The sequence below is a fragment of the Argiope bruennichi genome, chromosome 4 (genome assembly GCF_947563725.1).
Source record: "Argiope bruennichi chromosome 4, qqArgBrue1.1, whole genome shotgun sequence".
NCBI classification, from domain to species: domain Eukaryota; kingdom Metazoa; phylum Arthropoda; class Arachnida; order Araneae; family Araneidae; genus Argiope; species Argiope bruennichi.
Window position 1 is genome coordinate 129,463,602 of NC_079154.1, and position 22,623 is coordinate 129,486,224.

The 22,623-nt window shown below is 27.8% G+C and overlaps 1 protein-coding gene across 2 annotated transcripts in view; it reads right to left on the minus strand.

Annotated features, from left to right (window-relative positions):
- The window catches only part of LOC129965579 (spermatogenesis-associated serine-rich protein 2-like), a 42,473-nt gene extending 20,569 nt beyond the window's left edge, over positions 1-21,904 (minus strand). Inside the window, exons 1-6 of one of the 2 annotated variants that reach the window (XM_056079596.1) lie at positions 21,727-21,904; positions 13,671-13,741; positions 10,826-10,934; positions 4,376-4,431; positions 2,569-2,731; positions 1,569-1,890 (exon numbers count right to left, since the gene is read on the minus strand). In XM_056079596.1, the coding sequence (XP_055935571.1) occupies positions 1,569-1,890; positions 2,569-2,731; positions 4,376-4,431; positions 10,826-10,934; positions 13,671-13,741; positions 21,727-21,751 (746 nt within the window). In that variant the 5' untranslated portion in view covers positions 21,752-21,904. Of the gene's footprint in view, positions 1-1,568; positions 1,891-2,568; positions 2,732-4,375; positions 4,432-10,825; positions 10,935-13,670; positions 13,742-16,922; positions 16,942-21,726 lie in introns of those variants that run through there. The other variant, XM_056079597.1, reaches the window with a different exon arrangement.
- Between the last annotated feature and the right edge of the window lie 719 nt (positions 21,905-22,623).

A 22,623-nucleotide genomic window follows, 5' to 3' on the forward strand; every position in this document is an offset into this window, starting at 1 on the left:
CTGTCTGATCGCGCCTCAACTGTTTGCAGAGTTCAATTAAATTGGGAGCTACATTGACAGAAAGAGAATTCTCGACGATAAACGAAGTTATTAATACCTCTTGGCGTGCTTTTCTTGTCACTATATCCAATGGCCGAGCATCAGTCTCCAGTAAGTCATCAGTATTTTTTGAATTAGCATAATTACTTAAAGTCATTGAATGTCTAATGCACTTTGAATATTTTATGTGTGTCACAGTTTTAGAATGATTTGTAAAAGCCTTGAATCCTTCCCTACCATACTTCAGCAGTGAGTTACAAAAAACACAATATGCTTGTCCAGCAACATTTATTTTCTTGCACCATGTGCCGATGGTATTCCCATTACCATCTCTCCGTTCAATCCAATTCCACCTAAATGCATTCCGGACACCTTCTAATTATATAATATCACTATTTATATCGAGAAATTTCATAGTGAAATTCTCTTGCGTACATAAATAAAAAAATATTTCAATAAACGAAACGAAAAATTTACACGTGCGTCAATAAATGAAACGAAAATTTTACACAGCGGAGAAAAAAAAGTTGCGAAGCGATCAATGACAAATAGCTAATACGGCGAAAAATCCCCCTTCTCTACTTATTGGCGCCACGCCAGGAGAGATAAGGCCTTTGAACCCACTTGCCGAAAAGAATCCAGAAGAGAATGTCCGAGAACCAGGGGAATGAGTCATAACTCGCAATAAGGAAAGAACAAAAAAGAAGTTTTTTCCCCCTTTTCACGCATTATCACTGCCTTTGGAGAAAGAAAGGAAAAGTTTTCACTACACACACTGACCTTGCGTTTTCTGCTATCAAAGCAAACAAAATTACCCAGATCAAAATAAATAATTCATTATTATTCCTTTTGAACGACGATCCCCGGAATTTCCGGGTATCGAAGTTCAAAATTCCCGGAATTCCGGGGTTTCCCCGGAGCACAAACACCCCTGATATGCACACATGCAAAGTATATGTAACATTTATTACTACCACTACTTCAATAACAGGACATATTATTTACGATGTAGATATATCAGCCACTCAGCAATTGGGATTGTTATGCATTCATCATAGTGCTCATAATTTTCATGACAACTGATTATTCATATAATATTGAATGCCAAGATAGGGTGAGAGAACTCCTTGCAGCTATAGGAATTACAAATGGAACACCCACCCACCCCTCAATTCACAGGCTAGAAGAACATTATGTTACTAAATCATTAGAATTTCATTTCTAATAGATAATTCATTTCGTAGCTAATTATCTGCAAGATTTCTAGTGGACTAATGTATTTTAATGTCTCTGATTAATAATACATCAATTCTTTATCCTATATGTGACAGATTAAAAAAGTCATTACTAATTATGATACAACTACTACATTAGTAATATTATTAATGTGGGCTCCTTAGTATTTCGAATCAAATCTAAAAATTGATCATATTCTCACATTTTTAGGCCAAATTCCAAGCTTTAAGAGATTTTTGACCAGGTTAAAATCCTCCACCAAGCCCCAAAGAGAAAAAGAACTATGGCCTCACCTTTGTCTTGGTGAAGGTTTTGAATTGCTTTCATTTGAAGACCTATATTTCTCTTTCTTGATAACCTGCTCCTCCTGTCTTTCAGAACCATCAGATAGTGGTGAGGTACAAGAATCAATTGTATCAGGGATTCTATCACAGTTAGCAGAAATATTAACAACTTCAGATGCTGTGGAGGAAATTTTTTCTTGAGGAAGTTTCAGTTGTAGTTTGTTTTCCATTTCAGATTCTAAGCTTTCAGGTTCCAGTTCATTACAATTCAGCCGACTGCTTATCATTCTGTCTAGATGAGCAGGTTCATCCGCTACATCACAAAGAACACCTGTAAAAAAAAAAAAAAAAAAAAAAAAAAAGGCACTTAAAAAACAAAATAAAATCGAACAAGACATTGACTAAGTAAGATGCAAAAAAGGAGTATAGTAAATCTATTTACTCACTTTAATAGCAATGTTGCTTTTCTTACAAATGTAGTAATTTTAAATTTAATCAAGTAATAAAAAATTGTACCAAATAATATTTAATATTTCTTAACAGATTATGAAAACATAATAAAAATAAAAGGATAGTGACTAAATTTTTATTTATGTATTATACAAATTAAGCAAAAAGCTTATTTTAATACACTTCATATTTTGTCTTTGTTTGGATCTGCCCAATATATAGTAAAAATATCATTTTGCAATTCCCTGCCCATCTTTGCATTTAAGAGAAAGGAGCAAAAAAATCAAAGGAACCAGAAAGACTATAAACAATAAGCAAGGAAAAATTATTCGTTTTTTATTTCCTTAAAATTGGTAATTTTAAAATTAAAAAATTTATCATTAATTGATACTTATCTTTCTAACCTATTTTCCCAATTCTATGAAAAGTGCAGCATATTTTAAGTTTTTAAAAAAATTAAAAAAAAAAAGAAAAGAAAGAAATGTTAAAATCCTAATGTCAAAGAACATATATAAGCAAAAAAAAAAAAAAAACTTGCCAACTTCCAAAAACAGATTACCATTTCCATTCTCTGTCCTTGGGCATTCTTTTTCTCCATCTGCTTCCACATTACCCCCACTGTGTAGACTTGAGCTATCATCAGCATCAAAAGAGGCTGTGGCTGCGATTCCTACACTGGATTCTTTCTTTGCTTTCTTTTTCTTCTTCTTGTTTTTGTTATTCTGGGGAGGGAAAAAAAACATTTATAAAATGGTATCCATGCATAGTAATTCAAACAACTTGTTTTCTATATTAGAGAAAACTATTTAAGTTATTTGTATAAAAAAACATGTACAAAATTTTCATTTATCAATGCTAACAGCTGTATCAAGGTTTTATCTAGTGTTCTCAAGGAAATGGTCAGAAGAAGACTGCTATTATGCTTATGCTGGCATATCTGAATGTAATGTGCTTTCAAATGAAATAAAAATTAGTGAAATTGCACAGTGATTGAGATTCTATAATAATCCCCCCTCCCTAAGAATGCAAAATGAAATAGTGTTTCTGAAATGGAAGACTTATTTAGAGGTGTCATGAGTTTTCATATGAAATAAAAACTTGTGAAAGAGTTCATGATCAGGGCTGGTTCTTTGGCTTTATTAATTAATTTTAAATTTTGCAGGTTTATATACATATAAAAATCTGATTTATATGGAAAATTGATTAGGAAAATTTGATTAGTTATTAATGCTGAAAATGTCAGTTTTAGTGCTAATCAGACTAATACTCTTCTTTAGCAACATCTAAAAGGTTACACATACTTACCAGACATAACTTAAATAAATTCTTCAACATCTAAAATAACAAAAATTGAAGGTCGAAAACTTTTTGGAATCACAAGTGTGGAACAGTATTTCAAATATGCCTCTGCCAGATAACTATTTCAGATTTTCAATAAACAGCAAGCAATTGTTGAAGGAGTTCAAAAAATTTATTAACCACAATTTTAATATGTGTTGAAACCTCCATACCTATTTCACCCTCGACTCGTCCAAATTATTCCCTCTAATTGGTTTTCTATCTTCATACATCGAATAAACATGGTTTTCTATCTTCATACATCCAATAAACAAGCCTTTACATCCAAGCTTTATAATTATTGTATTGAATATGTGAGGAATAAAACAAAATGCTTTGTACTTCTCGGAAATTAAGCACTTTTTAAGGATCTTTTTAGAAAATTCTTTCAAGATGCTTAAAAATGTCTTTCAAATTCAAGCACTTTTCATAACGTTACACATCCTGTATAAAAATTATGTTTTTCTTGCAACCAATATAACAAGCCATTATTGACTTACAATAAATTAAAGCAAGATTTAACCTTCTAAATATCAAATTTTGTTAATCTAATAGTCTTAAAGTTTCAATTTTTTTTTTTTTTTTTTTTTTTTTTTTTTTTTTTTTTGTATTTACTTAAATTTCTATAATGCTATATAAGAATATTTTGTTTTTGGAATCTCAACAAAAAATAAACATAAACATGAAGTATTTGCTTTTAAATAGAATATGAATTCATGCCTCAATTTTGGCTACTTACAGAATTTGGATAAAATTTGCTTTAAAAAATTACAAAATTTGTTGACTATTTTATAATTAAATTTAAACTTTTATTTAAATTTTTATCTATTCTTGCATTACTATCTCATAACTGGGAAAGTATATGTATTTATTTGATTAATGAATGATTACATGATTAATGAATGAAATTAATATGAAATTACAGTATTAAAATTTAATACATACAGCCAACCAACTGTGATGTAGTAATAAAACTAAAAATACGAGGACAATTATTTCTTTGATTCTAGAAAAAAATAATGACTTACTTTACTTTTTGTACTGCTGGAATCGGCCCAATTACTTAAGGCTTCTCTTCCACCATCTAAAAAAATTATGCAATAAAAACCATTACATACAAATTCGAAAAATATTGAATTTCAAATATTTTAAATTAATAAGCAGAATCAAATCACTATATATCAAACTTGAAGTTCCAGGAAGAAAAAAAAAATTTAAGATGGTAGATACAGCTTTAAGGGATCAGTATATCCATAATGCCTTAAAATTCATATAAACATATAGATTTACAATAACAATAGAAAAAACATACATCATTTGTATTAATTGGTAACAGAAAAAAAAATATGATGCATGCTTACATTTTTTTTTTCTCTCAAAAAGTTATACAGAAAACCACCCTTTGGTTACCCTTTTTGGTTATCCCCTTTTTGGTTATCAAGCATTTGTCAAATAAATTGTTCATAAGATTATTGCATTTCAAACAATTCAGCACAGCATTACTCTGATCGTCTTAATCCTTTCAAATTGATCTACACAGAAAGAAGTGTACCCACAGGATAGAATCTCACAAGTGGCATTACACTTACAGGCCAGAGCATTTTCTCTCGCTAAGACCAAGTTGCACTAAATACCATTGAAATGTCTATAATAATGCATAAAATGTACCCTTTTTTAAAATGAAATCATTTTTAAATAAGTGATAATGAATCTCATTTTCAACTAAGTTTTTAAAATATTAGTTATTTAATATTAAAAATCTAGTATATTTTACTATTATTGATAATATCAAAATTAACTCTAAATTATTAATACAGATCCTTGCTAGAATATTTTAAATAACATTCCAACCCATATGAGAGCAAAAAATCATGAATAGCCACATCAAATTGAGCATATGTTTCTCTTTATACTCATTAGCATGTTTTTTTTTATTTGCAAAAATCCAAGGATTTACAGGCACTTGCAAAACTAAAGTATGATAGACAGAGAAATTCTAGCATAGAACCAATCTTGTAAAAGAAACAAGGACTATTTACATCATCTGACAAAAAATATTTCATTCCACAACCAAATACATTCGTACATCAATAGGCCTGCAATCAAATTCTACAACAAAGGCAAGGATGCGGGCTTCAGCCCTCAAAGGAATCCATCACAAATGCACATATGAGTCATTTATCCTGAAGGGATTAAAGCAAAAAGGGCCAGTAGAATTTCATGGGATGGTGGTGGTCTGTCTTTGATTGTCAACATCGATCTAGGCCTCATAATCTTCAGAAAGATTGGCTATGCTTTTCAATGACATCAGGCTCATCCTTTTGTTTGGTCCTGTTGACATGTCTCTCCATTCTATTCAACTGTTCTATTTCAACTGTCAATCCTATTCGATAAGCCAATTTGTGAAAATCCCTACATTAGAATTTGTTTTGTATTCAACTGACAATGATCAATTAAAATTTTACAATTTTTCACTTTAACTGATAATCAGAAATGTGGCATAAGAGTTGCATGCACTTAACATGTTTCTTCCCTCTTTATTTTAAAAATATGTGCTCAGTAGAACTTTATAATGAAATCTTGATTATGACAAATAGATCTAGCAACGAAATATTCAGTGAATAAATGTGACCATTCTTCTTTGATCCATGCCTTCACTGCTCTTGGATTGGCATGAGCTTGTTTTCAATTTGGTTTCAGAAAAATAAAGCTCTTTCTATCCTTTTTACCTGGAAAACTGATCCTCCTAAGTTAAAAGCAGTTTTTTTTTTTTTTTTTTTTTTTTGCTGTTTTTTTGTTTTGGTTTTCTCACATACACATCCTTTTCTCTCACTTTGACATTACCATTCCTTCAGTGAGTGCATTTCCTACTTCTTCATACTTTTTGCATCTCCTTCATTTATTTTTCTGGAGTACAAATTTAATATCACTCCTAAATTTCATCAATAAATTAAGTAACAAATGGGAAGTTCAAAACATTCAGAGCTCTCTACTGACTTAATTTAAGAAGTTGATTGCACACTTCCAGAATATCACAATTTCCAGATAAGCACAGCATTTGCTTATTATGAAAGACAACATTCGTTGGTAACAGTTGATAGTTCACAGAATTTAAAGCAGAACACTGCAAAGGGTAGAGGGGGATGCAGGTTCAATAAAGATTATGAACAAGAAAAAAAAAACAATTTCTTAAAGTCGTGGACTTTCTATCCACCCATTAAAACTTATCAATAGAACTGCAGATTTCCCACGTATTTGGAAATGGGAAAACTATTCTTAGCTATTTTGATCAGTACAATTGATTGATCACTATAAGTTGTGAATGCAGTACATAGTAATTTTCATATATCAAAATACATATTGTTAAACTATCAACACATATTTTTTAAGAAAATAAGAATATATAAAAATTATTCTTTTATTTATGTTTAGACATTTTTTTCCTGCTTTCTATGTTCTTTATTAAGATGAGCTTCTTTTACATTTAAGAACTTTCAATTTAAGATCAGCCTGATATAAAGACCCAACTCCAAATTAAGAAAGTAAACATATGACTCAATGACAAGTATTTGTTTTTTTATTGGTTAACATATATGCAGAAATATTATTCAACTGGTACTTTCAATTGTGAGTTCCTAGATTCCAGAAGAGAGAGAGAGAAATGGTATATGAGGATTTGAATGAATTTTAAAACTAATTTTAATGCAACATAAAACAGCAGAAATACCAATATATTATATCTAATAAATATAAATGTATCTGTTAAATACCTTTTAGGAAGTAAATTTAAGTAACTTTTAAGCTTCTAACAAGTAAACATTTTAAATGCAGTGATTTGCTACTTTAAGAATGATTATGAGCTGCACATGTACTCAATTTATACTGAGATATTAGTAAGCTTAAAACGCATTCAGAAATTCTATAACTATCCTGAAAAATACTAATTTTTTTAAAAAATGTCACTAAAAGCCTGAGCAATGATTGTTTCTAACGAAATCTTATCACTTTAATGACAGCTTTGAATATTGGATAGGTGCCACATAAATATTCAATGTAATCATTATATAAAATACTTTTCTAACAGACTGAAGGCCTCCACTTTTATCAAAATAGGAGGGCGGGGGGAATCAAGGGTCTTTTTAAGAAAATTCAGGGCTAATTGAATTTTAGACATAAAAAAAGCAAATAGTAAATTTAAATGCATACAATATCAACATTACACCATTACTTCCTTATTTATTTCTAGATGCTTAGGTAAAAAGCATTTAAGAAACTTATGCAGTTAATAAGGCAAAACTTACAGTTAATCTTGCAGTTAATAAGGCAAAACTTAATAGCCCAAAGTAGGTTTTGAGACCTCAAATCAAATATCCTTACTGTTAGTCAACACATGGCTACTGCAGATGCTAATTTCAAATAAACTATATCATTTCAAATATACATACACTTTAGGTGAATCAAAATTCATAAAAAACAAATCTTAACCTTACATTTTATTAATGCTTCTATAACTCTACTGTTTACAAATGTTTTAAAATGTAGAATGAAAGAAAATACGAGATATAAATCAATAAACCTTCATTTACATTTTCCCAAATGGACATTTTAAGCAGCTGCTTAAAATGTAAATTTGGGAAACTTGCTTAAATTAAATTTACATTTTAAGCAGTTTTGTAAACGTATTGATTCACAAAATTGTTTGATTCTGCTTTCCATAGAAAATCTCTACTCCTCATCTTTTCAGCTATCTTGTTTGCAGATTAGCTGAAGACACAGAGATGCAGAAACCATCTTTTTAATCCTTTTGATATTGGATATTTTGCATCTGAAACATCTTTCACTTTTACTTTCATTCTATCATTTTGAGCTAGTAATCTATGCTTGCCCATGTTTATAACACAGATTAAATGAAACAAAAATGCTCTTTTTATGTGTCTTTGTGATGCACAAATTCTATACACCAATACCCCCCCCCCCCCAATTCAACTAAAACCAAAGATTTTGCAACATTTTTTCTTTAAGGTTTTTATCTCAATATTTTTATTTAGGGAAAATTCCATCTCAAATATAGGACTGTGTCATCAAAATCTGAATTATTTTCCGTAATATTTGATAAGATTATGTACTTTTAAATATCTTGATAAAACACCAATTAAAATGCTTCAAAATCCTTAAATTTTTTTGCATTGAAAGCAATGTTATATTCTATTAAAATAAAATTGCATCTTTCTTGTAGTCGCTTGCAATTCATGAGAACAGGAAGAATGGTTTTAATGTCGTTATAGCAAAGATGAACTTGTGTAAACATTCACCTCAGATCTAAATTCTTCTCTTGGCAAATATATGACAGAGGGCTTATCCAAATCTCTATAAATGGGGGTGGGGGGCTAACTTCTGTAATGTAAATGTAAGCTATTTTTCAAAAATTGTACTGATTAGAAAAATTTCTTAGTCTTCTATCCACAATGAATCTTGAATTTTCTTCGGTTATACAATTATTTATGAATCTTTGTTTGAAATATAAAATTCAAAATGCTATACATATTTGTCAGATCTTAAAAAATAATATTTTTATGACACTTGAAAATTTTCAAACCAAAATTAAGTGCTTTTTAAGCATTTTCATATATGTATGCATATGTAATGCAAAATTCTAATCACAACTTTTGATAAAATAGTCACTAGCTAACAGTTTAGAAATGATGCTGTAAAAAAGAGCTAATGAAGAATCCAAAATGAAATAAAATCCCAAATGATGTTTTTGTTAATTAGTATTTATTTGTTCCAATTTCTCAAAATTTATAAAAAGTGGGCGGAAAGTAAGAATTAGAAGGTGGAAGAAACTAAAAAACACCTAGTAATTCCAGCCAAAAGTTAGTGTATTTGAACCAATTGTCATTTTTTTCATATCCCATATTAAAAATGGGTAAGTGGAGAGTCTCTCAGCAAAAACATTAAAAATGGTTAGATAATTTTGATCAATGACAGAAAAACCTCAGTTTGATAGGTAAGACAAGATCTTTGATATACTATGTAATACATTTATAATATGATGTAGCAGATTTTTTAGGATATCTGTGGGATTTTTTTTCTTTTTTTTTAACATTTTAAACAATGTCTTTTCATATTACGATTGCTCATTCAGTAATAAATGGATTTTCTAGTAATTTTCTTATGCAAAATTAAATCATTTTTTCAACAATTTTCCCACCCTCTGAAAATTTTAGGTAATCTTCTACTCTCACTGGTACTCATTTTTGAATAAGAATATATCCTGTAGAAAAAAGAATTCAATATTACGTGTTGATACTATTTCATCATGTCCAAATGAATTGTTTCAAACATGCTGCTTTCTTAACAATGTTGAAAATTCTTTCGGCATTTCATCAATAAATAAATTTAAGATTTTTAATTTATTGATGGGCCATTCATTATGGTAGACAAAACCTTTCTCAAACCCAATTTCCCCAACAAAATCACGAAATTCTTGTAAAATACCACTATGGAATGACCTACAGAAAAAAACCACATATCTGATTACCCCCCCCCCCATTATAAAATAAAAAGTGTAAACCCATTTGTCAAGAAATGTTGAGTATTTAATTAATAAATACTGACTGAACATTATAAGATCAACTAGACATTTAAATAAGGCACTCTTAACACTTTACCGACCGGCCGTCGATTAATCGACGTTTTGTTCTCAGCGCTTACCAACCGGCCGTCGATTAATCGACGTTTTGTTCTCAGCGCTTACCAACCGGTCGTCGATTATTCGACGGATTATCCGGCGGTGAAATGGCATAGTATGTTCGAACCGCTACCGGTCGGTAAAGTGTTAATATATGAAGAAAATTAAGCCAAATGAAATTAAGTTTTGATAGCCCTCAAGAAATTTTTTTGACAGTCTTACATTTCTTAGGACAAGTTTAAAACTTCCTTTCAAAAGTCATAAAAAAAAATAATTCTCTACAAAATTCAATTGGCATTTCAGCTCCATAAGTACTGTCAAGATACAATGAAAGGCATATTATCTTCAACTGCTTAATTGATGATTAGTATATTTCCTATAGCAATATCTTTTTCTGGTAATGAAATTCAAAAGTTGAAATCAATTTACAAATTTATTTTCTTTCTCTCTTCCCCTCCCCTCACAAAAAATGGATGTATATGATGGCTACTTTTTATGCTTCCAATGAAAAGTCAATCTAGTATTTTTCCAAGGCTACAGACATGGGAAAACAAAATCCATGGATTTTCAATGACCCTTGGAACTTGGGATTTTGTTTCTATTCAAATTCATTTCTACATTGCTCTGAAATGAAACTGCATTAAAAAATATTTCTGGTAAAAGGTATTTGCAGTAAATAATAAATTGTATAAAAGTATATTCCAATTTTGAACACGGGTATAGTGATAAATCTCAAGGAAAAGAAGGTTATTATTCTAGTAGTGAATACAAAAATCGCACAACTTACCTCTCGTAAGGGCATCAATAGCTTTGAATTCATCATCATCATAAAACTGAAGAATCTTGGCTATATTATCTTTCATCGCAGAAGGAAACATATCATGGATTTTAGCAATCTATATATAGAAAGAAAAATCAGAAGCAAAATTTATTATAATATTCAACAGATAGACAAACAGGTAAAATTAAGGATTGGCACTACTGTTTTAAGACATATATTCTACATATTTAACTGGGTTGTTTTTTTTAACTGTAGTGTAAGAAAATTATTTTCAAAATAAATGTTTTCAGAAAAATCTACCATATTCAAAACAAATTTAGTCATTAAAAATGCAATTTCCTTATCAATTACTGAACTGCAAAAAGTGGAATAAAAATATCCTACTACTCATTTACAGTCTGTCATCCAGATGAATGCCACAACTGGATTAGTGGGTAAGTTGCTTTTAATTTTGTTTGTAATTAATTTAGACAAGTTCATTTATGTAAGTTTCTTTTAACTGGATTTCAGATTGATTGCCATTAACTAGTACTTTAAAATGAACTTATGTACAATAAAAATATTATATATATTTCATAGGATAGTAATAGTAAATGATTTAAAAGAACAGAACAATTTTTCAAGAACATACACACCTAAGTAAAATACTATATTTTTTTATTTAGAGTAAAACTGTTGAAATAAAAATATTCCAGGTGTTGTTGCTCCCCCCCCCCTTTTTTTTCTTTTGTAAATTTACAGGTTATGTAAAACCAATTTATTAGCTGTCATCCTTTTCTTTTATAACAAAATGTACAGGAGTTTCTCGGAATGACCAAGTGTCCTTCCAATTTCTAAAACAAACTCTACTGTTTTTAATATAATTGGGTTACTAAATATATATTAAAGGGAGAATACAAGTAGCTCTTCTTAGTGGGAAAATTTATAATTGGGGAGAAGGAGAAAAAAGAATATTTCCCATAAATATTTTTCATTGTACTTAGCTCCCACTAACAAATTTTTGCATCCAATCATTTTGTGGGTACTGAATAATTGCAAACACATGTACTAATAACAAATTCATGTTTCTTCTATTCTGAAACAGAGAAAGAGAGCAAAATTTTACTGATAGTAAAATCCAGCCTGGGTGACCAACTTTGTTCTGAAACTTTCAAAATGAACAACATTCCTCAAAATATAATAAAGGAAAGTCAAATCTGATAACAGATTGTGGGGAAATCTGCTTATTGTAATCAAAGAGGAATTGATTACAATAAGCATAAGAATCAAAGAGGAATTGATTTAGGAAAAGTGATAGATTCTTATTTGTCATGCTTAATTAAGAGCTTTAAGTGATACTATATGTTTATATTTTAAAGTTGACATTAAAAAAAATACTTAATTGAAAACTTTTCCCCTGGTAATAAAATATTTGGGATCCAAGTTTTCCCTGCCTTTAGTTTCCCCATAAAGATAAAAAAATTTAAAGATGTTACTAACAGAATACTAAAGCTGTAGCATATGAAAACATATTAATATAATGACACTATCTTAATTGAGCCTTCTTAAATCCTCTTTCACATTATATTTCAATATTTAAGACATAGTTGTCAGTTAAATAGTCTGTCCTGCATCATACTAATACTAAAACACACATACAGAGAGAATAATTTAAAGAAAATTGTATTAAAAATATACTTATAATAATCAAAATTATTTAATACACTTACCACTAAATAATATTTATCGCACAGAAATAAAGTTATTATATTCAATTAAATGAAAGCAACCAAATAATGATACACTGAAACAGTTAAATTAAAAGTAAATATAATTCCTTATTGTTGATTCTTTATTGTGCTTTAAACAATACATTTAAAAATACATGTTATTTTTACTGTACAATCAAAGAATCCTCAATTTGAAAATAATTTTTACTGGATTTTCTGAAGAAAATCACTTATTTCAACTAGTAATTGATATATTTAGTATTGCTTAAGGTCAAGATTCTTTCTTATATAATATTAACATGAAAAAATCATGTCAATTAATTATGTCCATAAATTTTATCTATGTAAATAACTAATTTATCTAAATAAAAAATTATAATTTAGTATATTTTATATCTTTAATATTTAAAATATAATTTACAAAATTCTTTCTTCATCTAAAATATGTTTTAAGTAAAATCAAAATATTAATTAAACCATATGATTTTTAAAACTACTAATAACTAACTTTCTTTGTAAGTCATTAAAATTTATTATATTAGTACTACAAACTTTCCTCATAAGTGTTGAAGTATAAGAAAGATTGTCTTCAACTTGCTTTTAAAAGCATGTCTAAATCATTAATTTAAAACCAATAAAAGCACTATAAAAAAACAATGTAAAAGAAATGTCTTAATAAATAGAGGCAGAGTATTTCAAAGTGTAAAAAAGACAAATTTTTTTGATAAATTTTTAATTAACTGACATTTAAATGATTTTTGTACTTTCAAAATTTGACAATATGCTTTCTTTATACTTATAAGATAAATGAACAAAATTTGATGAAATCTGGCTTAGTTGTGTTAGCAGGAGATGTAAAATACGCGTAGATATAAATGACTTACTTATATTACGATCAGGTTTCAGAACAATTTAGTAAAGATTTCATTTAATTAGTTCTTTTCAAAATAAGTTGCGTATAAAAGTTTAAATTTTAGAGCAAGTATAATGTTTAATAACAATTTTAATCACATAAATTCAAAAAGCCATATGATAAATGAAAAGAATGCACACTTACAATAAATAACTCATGAGCTAATCCATATTAAGATTCATTAACTATAAGAAACAATTATAATTAATCTACAAATAAAAAGTCTTACTTTTTGCTTATTAGATTCACTTGTCTTCTGTTCAGTTGGCATATTTATGGAAGGATCATGAGGTAAACCTTCTATAAAATATAAGGAGGAAAAAAATCTAAATATAACAAATATCTTTCTCTTAATTCGAGATCAATCAGATATAGAGCAATAAAAAACACGACTAAATCAAAATACATGCAATCACATGCATACAGCAGTCTTGACACATGACAATGTTGAATATCATAAATTATGGGCACCAGATGTATAAAGGAATCCACTGCCTTTTATATACCCTGGAGGATGCAGCTATTTACTTTAGCATTCAAGATTGCTCCACCTGCTATGCAAGTAAATACAGTAGTCACCTAACTACAAGCAAACAAGTGGCATGCTTATTGATTTCTGAACTATTTATGTAGCTGGATGCTATTAAATTTGTTTTGGTTTTGGTTTCTATATTTTTTGCTACAGTATTTAATAAAACTCATTTCTATCTGAAATACAATAATTAAAATATTTTCACTAAATGAAGTTAACAAGGTATAAGACATAATCTTTTACTTCTGAAGGCCCTTAATAATTAAAGTCTTAAATCAAAGACAATATAAGTTTTCAAAATAACACCTCCCTTTCTTTTAATCTAAATTGAGATTAAAAGAAAGTTGCATGTAAGATAGTACCCTTGAATTTACTTTTTTACCCATTTATTTCTTTTGCAAGTTACACCAAAATTTTCACGTAATTATTAAAATCTGAATAGATATTTAACACATTCAACCAGTTTCATTTTATATAAATGATTTCTAATGGACAGAACTATAAATAAAAAGACATTTTTTTTAAGATTTTTTTGTTCTCTATAAAAAAGTAAGGAAGTTGAAGTTCATTAATTAAAGAAAAGTGCAATATAGAAAACTTCTAAAAAAATCCCCTCTAACATGTAACAATATTTTCAGAATCATGCAAATGCGAATTCTTAAAACAGGAAATATGCAATAAACAAAACATTTTACATACAAGTGTAGTTCCCAACGAGAATGGATAGCCCAAAATGCAATATTATTTCGACTTATTTTCATTTTCTTATCTCTGTTACAGAGAATTTTTTTTATTGGGTCAGATAACTTTAAAAATCCACCAAGTACAAAAAGAGAAATTCTACAGACACCAATCGTGCAGAAACTAAAATGTGGACATTCATTTTGAGTAATATTCTTTGATAATCTCTTTATGATTTGCAGAGTTATTGATATAATGTCACATGTTTTTTAGCAAAGATACCTCAACAGAAAAAAGCGAAAATAATCAATTGCCGCAAAAATATAGATTATTCCTCTCACAAAAAAATTAAATGAACACAATGAATCTAATTTGCTAAACCAACACATTCTAAGGGCTCAACATTTTCAAAAGTGAGATAAAGCTCTTTATAATCAAAACAAGAAAGGCAATTAAAATACATAATTTATGCACAGTTCCAGGATATTTCTTTTTTATTTATTACATATAAATATCAACTCTTAAATCCAACACCACAAGATATTTTACAATAACATACTAATAAATATCTTTCAAGATATTATTTGTGCTGATAGCAAGGGAGGAATACATATTATTAATGATCATATGAGTAACAAATATAATTAATTATGCTGCATACATTAAAGGTTAATAAACATTTTTGGTAAGGTTAGATAATTTTGAATTATTTTCATGACACACATGGTATAACGGTAGAAGAATTTCACACAAAATCTACAAATTTTAATCAAATTACATGAATACATTTATTAATATTTTCAGTACTTAGTTAAAATATACCTGAAATTGCAAAATATCTTAGATGCATGCACATCCAATATAAAAATTTTTAGGCAAATACTGCATTTACAAATATTTCTAAAAAATATTCAGACCAAAGCAGAACTGGTTCGAAAATAATACAAACAGTATAAGAGCACAAAGGCCACACTTTCAAAAGAGCCCTGTTGCTGATCGATTTTGCAGAAGAGAAATGTTCTTTCTTTTTTAAAAAATTTAAATATACACGGATTTTAATATTTATCCCATGATTTGGGAACCGTTCACATCTATTAATATAAGATGTCAATCTTGCAACATTAGCAGCTATTAGCTAGCACATAAGATTACAAAATTTTAGTCATAATTGAAAGTTCTACTTTCTCTTTTAAAAAATATTTATTATTCAGCACAATAATACTTCATGCAGTTTTAGGCATAGTCTAAAGTCAATGTCCTGAAAGGTTATTTTGCAAGATGATACTGATTCATTCCTTCATTTCTTCTAGGATCAAGATAATATAAAAATTAAAAGTATTTAAGAATAATTTATTTGAATTCCTAAAATTTTGTTACTGTTCAGTAAATTATGATAGATTTACTAAATACCATCACATCTGCAAAAAGTTCTTCCTCAAACTGAAAATAATAAAATTGTTCATGTTGTAGCATAAGATAAGGACAATTTATCTACTTAAACACTTTATCTACCAGAAAAAATTAGATTTTAAAAAACTGAATTTAAAAAGTAAATTCTGACATTCTCATGAAATTTATGAAATACATGAAAATGAAACAAAAATTATTAAATGCCTTTGATGACCCCCAGGTTCACCAAAATTATTACAAAATTTAAATATTTTATGAAATTATGACTTGATTTCTTTGCAAAAATAGTTATGCTTTTAAAACACTTGATTGAATTCTGAAGTCTATTTCTATGTCATGTGATATTTCTGGTATTTATTATTTTTAATTAACTGTTTCTTAAACAATTTAATTAAATTATAAAAATTTAAGTCCAGTATTTTTGCTAGACTTTATCCCCTCTTATAACCTCTGAAATAAATATTGCAAAAAATTGTTTTATGTACCAAATTAAAGTGTAAATACTAAATCCTGGTTGAAATATTGCAAGACACATCATTTAATTTTTACTAATTTTTAAATCGTCCTTGTAAGTGTACAGTTCTTCCAGTTCTTTTCTTACTGATAAGGGAGATCTGTTTGGCTATGAAGACCAGCTGGTTTGCCGGCAATATTTGTTATAGCTAATTTCAGTTAAATCTTTAGATGTAATTTCATGTTTATGATCCCCTCAAATTGTCAGATGCTGAAAAAATGTTTTTCTAATTTCTTTCATATGCATTATTTATGCAATGACCTTCCCAATGGAGATCAGATAGCTTACAATTTCTGAAATAATTGAAATGTTTTGTATGCCTATTTAAAAGAATAAATACTTACTTCTGATGGTTTAAATATTGCTAGGATGTATAGTCAATTTTCATAGATTTTAAAATCATCTTTGTTAGTGTAAGGTTATGTGATGTTGCCGAGTCCTTTTTTTACAGATGTGGGATATATAATCATCTTTTGCAACTAGCTGGTTCTGTACAAATATTCATTACATTTAATATTTTATAAATCACAGGCATAACTTCATGTTCCTGATTCCAGCAAATTTACAGATATTAAAACTGCATTATTTTAATCGTCTTACACATGCTGCAGTCACTGTGTACATGAACTTTTCTAATGGAGATCAATCCCATGACATCACACCACTATTAAAAATGTAAATGTCTGGTTCAAAGTACAGTACCTTCAATTTTTTTTTATCCATCTCAAATTAACAGATATTAAACAAAATCAATCTTCTTTAGCTTTCTACAGTGGAAGAATATAATGTGATTAGATAACTGATGAAACAAAAATGATTTGAACTGCAAGTCATTATTTATCAGTGTAGTATATTGCTGGAAATTAAAAGAATATTTTTTTAATGCCAAATTTGGGAAAATTTATCAGGGTTATTAAACTAGTATCATTAAAAAGACTATTCTTCAAATTTTCAAACAACTTTAAATTAATTTTTGTGGTATAAAATTTTTAAAAGTAATTGTGGAAAAATATTAAAATTCGGCTTGATTTATTATTAAAGTTCTAGTTAAAAAATTTTAAAAATCACTCCAAGGTGAACATTTTTATTTTCCAGGGTATGTATGTGCTAAATTTGATAGTTCAAGGCCAAATGGCCCTGACCTGTTGAGTGCTCATCAATCTAGGACCAGTGCTATGATTTAGATACAGAAAATTCCTTAATACCACATATATACTCTACAAATCCTTTTCCCCATATTATATACTTCCAGAAATGAAATTAAATCAAAAACACTATTACAGCCAGTAATGATAATAAAAAATTCAAAACTGGTTCCTGATAGCTAAGAATGAATTCCAAACGGTTTCTCAAAATATGAAACCTAAGAAAGAAAAACTTGATGATGCTTTCCCCTTTTAACAATCTTTGTTGAAAATAGCCTAATTTCGACCACCCATGGCATTAATGAAACATCTGTCCCATAAGCTTATGTATGCATGTGTTGGCATTCTACAGACTAAACTGTTTTAGGGCATTTGGCACAGTTAAAACTTAGATGGTAAAAACATGTGCATTAAAACAATTTTTTTTAATTTTCATGAGAATTTTAATAAAAAATTGAGCAAAAATTGGTGTTTTTTCATGATAACATCCAAAAATATTAAAGAGTATTAAAATAAATTTTACACTGTTTCAAAATTCTTTATGATGTCAATTAAATAGTTGTGCAAATGTTTTCTAAATTTTAGCAATTTTCATAATTTTTATTTATTTGCCTAATTTCCAACACTAGAATACACTGTTACTTTGAAATTCAAACTATTATAATTGTTTCATCTAATATTTGCTTGATTTTCTTTCACTGTTGAAAGTTTAAGATGGATTCTGTTTAAATCTCTAAAAGTTTCTACAATTAACAAACAGGTGAAATTGCTATACTGAAAAATTCAGAAAATGGAGACATACATTTACGTTTTTAACAGTGCTTTTTGTCAGGGGACTGGACCCCATTGGAATGGTCCATGCACATAATGAAGAGAACATATTCAAGAACATTCCTGCTGAAATCAGATGGCTTCCAAAGGCAACCAGCCATTTATATAGGTAATACAAATAAAAAGCTCCACTAAGATTATTTTAAATATGAAAGTTATTTGAATTTTAATAAATTTTTCAAGGAATGCTGAAATTATAAAATCAGTTCTTTTAAAGCTTGTACAATGCAATGCGAATATCCTTCCCCTTTTTATATTCCCAGCTAATCAATTTTTATTAAATAAGGTTGCGATTTATGAATCATAAAATCATTTATATTTTTATTTTAAAACTGTTCATTTTTTCTCTATGCATCATAAGTTACACTCTTCTGCTATTCTATCCACTAAAAACATAATTGCAAGTTTTAATAATAAATTAATATCCACAAATTTGATCATATTTTTATACTTAATGTAATTTTAATCTTTTGTAATATAAATAAAAAGTAGAAGTTCTCACTATATTGTTAATGCGTTGAATGCACGTTGAAAAATTAATTTTTTGCTGAGAATTTCAAGTATACATTATATGCATTACATTTTTGAAAAATACAGATATAAATAAGAAAATGCATCATGAAAAATATATAGTCTTGTATAAATTATATATGCATAATTCTAAGCAAAAATACTAATATTTTACCGGACACAAGAAACAATTGAACAATTATTAATAACAATAACAAATGTTAACTTAAAAAATGAATTTCTTACTGTAGAAAACTGAAAAATATTGTTCGGAATAAAATTATGTATGGTTTACTTAGAATTTGATATGTCTGATAATCAGTTATATGCTATTTCATATTTGTAAGCCAGTACATTTGGTAATTTATTTAAGAATACTAATTTTCAATGTAATATTATGGTTGTAATAATATTACTCAGAACAGTAGTTTGCTTCATTTAAGAATAGTTTTGTTTTCTTCAGTAACAAATTCCTGACTTAAATTAAAATTTGCTATTAAGGATTAATATTATTGAAAAAGGAAGACTGATATAATAAGATTAAAGAACAGGTAAAAAAAGATTCCATTTTTGGTCAAGTAAATTCATAAATGAAATTATGCTTACTCATTCCAAATATCCTAAGAATTCTTTTGAAAAAAAAGTTACCAAAACATGATTCACAAAACTAGTCAAAAATCTCCTGACATTATGAGATATGACACAAAAGAAAAAGGATTTTATGAGCTAATAAGATGCCGCTAGAAAGTTTGCATAAGAAAATGAATCTCAATTTGTTATTGATACTCATGGTCAATATTTTGTAGATATTCCTTTTCTTTTTAAATAATCTGAATTTCATATGCATATTTTCTAACAGCATAATTAGAATTTAATTAAGGAAATATAACTTAAACAGGAAATAATTCTTAAAAGATTCCCATCTCCCAGAATGAATTAAAAAAATTATCTATTTTTAATTACATTATATTTAATTAATGACAACCTGACAAATATAACTATATAATACTCTAAATTCATCTTCATGCTTAATCTTTGGCTTTATTCTGATGTTGATTAATGTATTCAAATTAGAAAATATTATACATCTTTTTATTTGCAACTTTTCAAAATTAAAATACTCTTCTCCCAATTCTTAGATAAAATACTATTTGAAAGCACAAGACTGAGAAAGTACAAATACAAAAACATAAATTTTCTTTCATTTTATGTTTATTTAAAATAATATCCGCTATTACTATTATTATAATACACTCTGATGAAATCTGAATTTTTCTCTTTTTATCCTGCAGTAAAAAACAATAGCTTTAATATTTTAAAATAAGTAGATTTGAAGAACAAATAATATGGTAAAACATTTCAGTTCAAGAGCATTGCATTCATTGTGTCTTCATATAGTTATTCAACTTTGCAATCCATTTCATAGACAATGCATACTTTAATAAATTTATGAAACCCATTTTCATATTATATTATATGTAAAAATGCTTTTATTTACTTTTATTTCTCTTCTGTAATTATTAAAAATTAAATATATCCATATGAAAACAATTATATTTATTTTCAATAACAGATGGTGTGAATGACATACTGACCAATTCAATAATCCATGAACATAAAAAGTTTACATTATGACATGTATTTTGTAATTTTTTAATCAACTCAAAAATACATGGTTTAATATGAAAGATAAAACTTAATATACAGAAGTAGTTGATTATTTTAAAATATTGCCTTTTATTTTTGTATAAAATCTTTTATTTTAAAGATTACTGTTTTAATCAAATATGTAAAGTTTATCCTAAGTCAAAACAAAATAAAAAGCTATGAAAAAAAAAGATAATCAAATAAAAAGCTAATCCAAGCAACAAATAATTTTTTTTTTTTTCAATGAACTGATAAACAGAACATTTTTAAATTTAGATAAAAGGGAAATTCCCTTTCACTTCTCACAATAGTACAAGATAAATAATATCCTCAAGATAGATGTATTGGTTTAAAAAAATTAAAACCTATTTTTAAATAATGTGTTATATAAATTAGAAACAAGATAATACATTTAGAATAGAATATTTATAGATAAAAAGTAAGAAAATATTTTTAAAGTTTTAATAGCTTATGGCTTATCAGTCAAAGGATACAAGTTTCAAGATAAGCCATTAATTGATATATCTTAGAAATTTCATACACTAATAATGACATAAATGCCACACACAATCGTTATTTGAAATACTGGCAATGACTACAAGCAGGTTCATGAAAGAAACAGAAGCATGAACTGATTTTTACTTTATAACAAAACCAAAAGAGTAGAGGAAAAAATAACAAACAGAGGCATAAATATAATTAGAAAGAATTGTTTTACAGCTACAAAAGTGCAATGGGCAGATGATACTTATAATTTCTTAATTAAGAATCTGCATCTACTGAATAAAAGGAGCGTCCGACTATCTTTTAACCATGTACTCGAGTAAAAGATCGTTTTTTTTTTCTCTCCCTTTTGCTTGCAACAAAACCAAAGTCATGTACATCTGTTAAATATTTATTTAATTAAGATTAGCGTGGCAATTTCAATTCATAAAAATAAATTGTTTTTGGATTACATTTGCAAATTATTTAAGAAAGGGGTATTCTCAGTTAAATATTATATTTGCAGACTTACCCTTGCATCCACGCACTTTAGACATATTACACTCAAATAAATTGATTTTTTTTAACGTTTAAACAACGTTTCAAAAATAGCTCAAGTATCAAGAACAGATAATACCGATTTGTCAAAGGTTGCAAAAATACCGGAGATTACAGAAATCTCGCGAAAGTCTGCAGCAAAGACAGCTTGTTTCAGCAGTTGCCATACATTAAAACTAAAATCTAAAGTTATTGAACTCGCTTTATTATGTAAGATACTCGTGCAATATCTATTTTTTCAGAATGGAAATATCACTCCAATTATAAAAGCAGTCAAAAAGTTGGAAAATTAACTTTGTTTTTTTTTAATTTTTTTCTCTATGCTCGCGCAGAACTTAATTTTAACAGCAGTTAAGCAAAATGAATTGTTTGACATTTTTTTTTTTCACTTTTTTATATATACATTTTTCCCAATACAACATATAACTTTTTATAAGTTTCATTTTAGTTTCCTTCTTTTTTCATACAAAATAATTTTCTAACGTATCAATTGAATAAAAATCTGCATTTTGTTTCTATCCATAATAGTCACCACCATGTGCCAAATGAGTCTTTTCCCTCCTTATTTGGCACTTTAATATTTGACAGCTGACAAACAAATTTTAATCTCTATTCAATATGATTTTTAATTTATTAGATTTCATATTTACTTACTTATTGTTTAAACACAACAAAGAATTTTTCATTCTATAATTGGCTGCCATAACTACAAAGGCGGCGGTAGAGTCTTGCCGACGGGGGGGCAAGACATATCCGACAGTGGGGCAATCACAATTTCACTAATTTGGTTAGAAAATAACTCATAATAATTAATTTTTACATTTAATTAAAGGAAATTAAGTATTTTTTAGCTTCATTTTTATTGAGATAC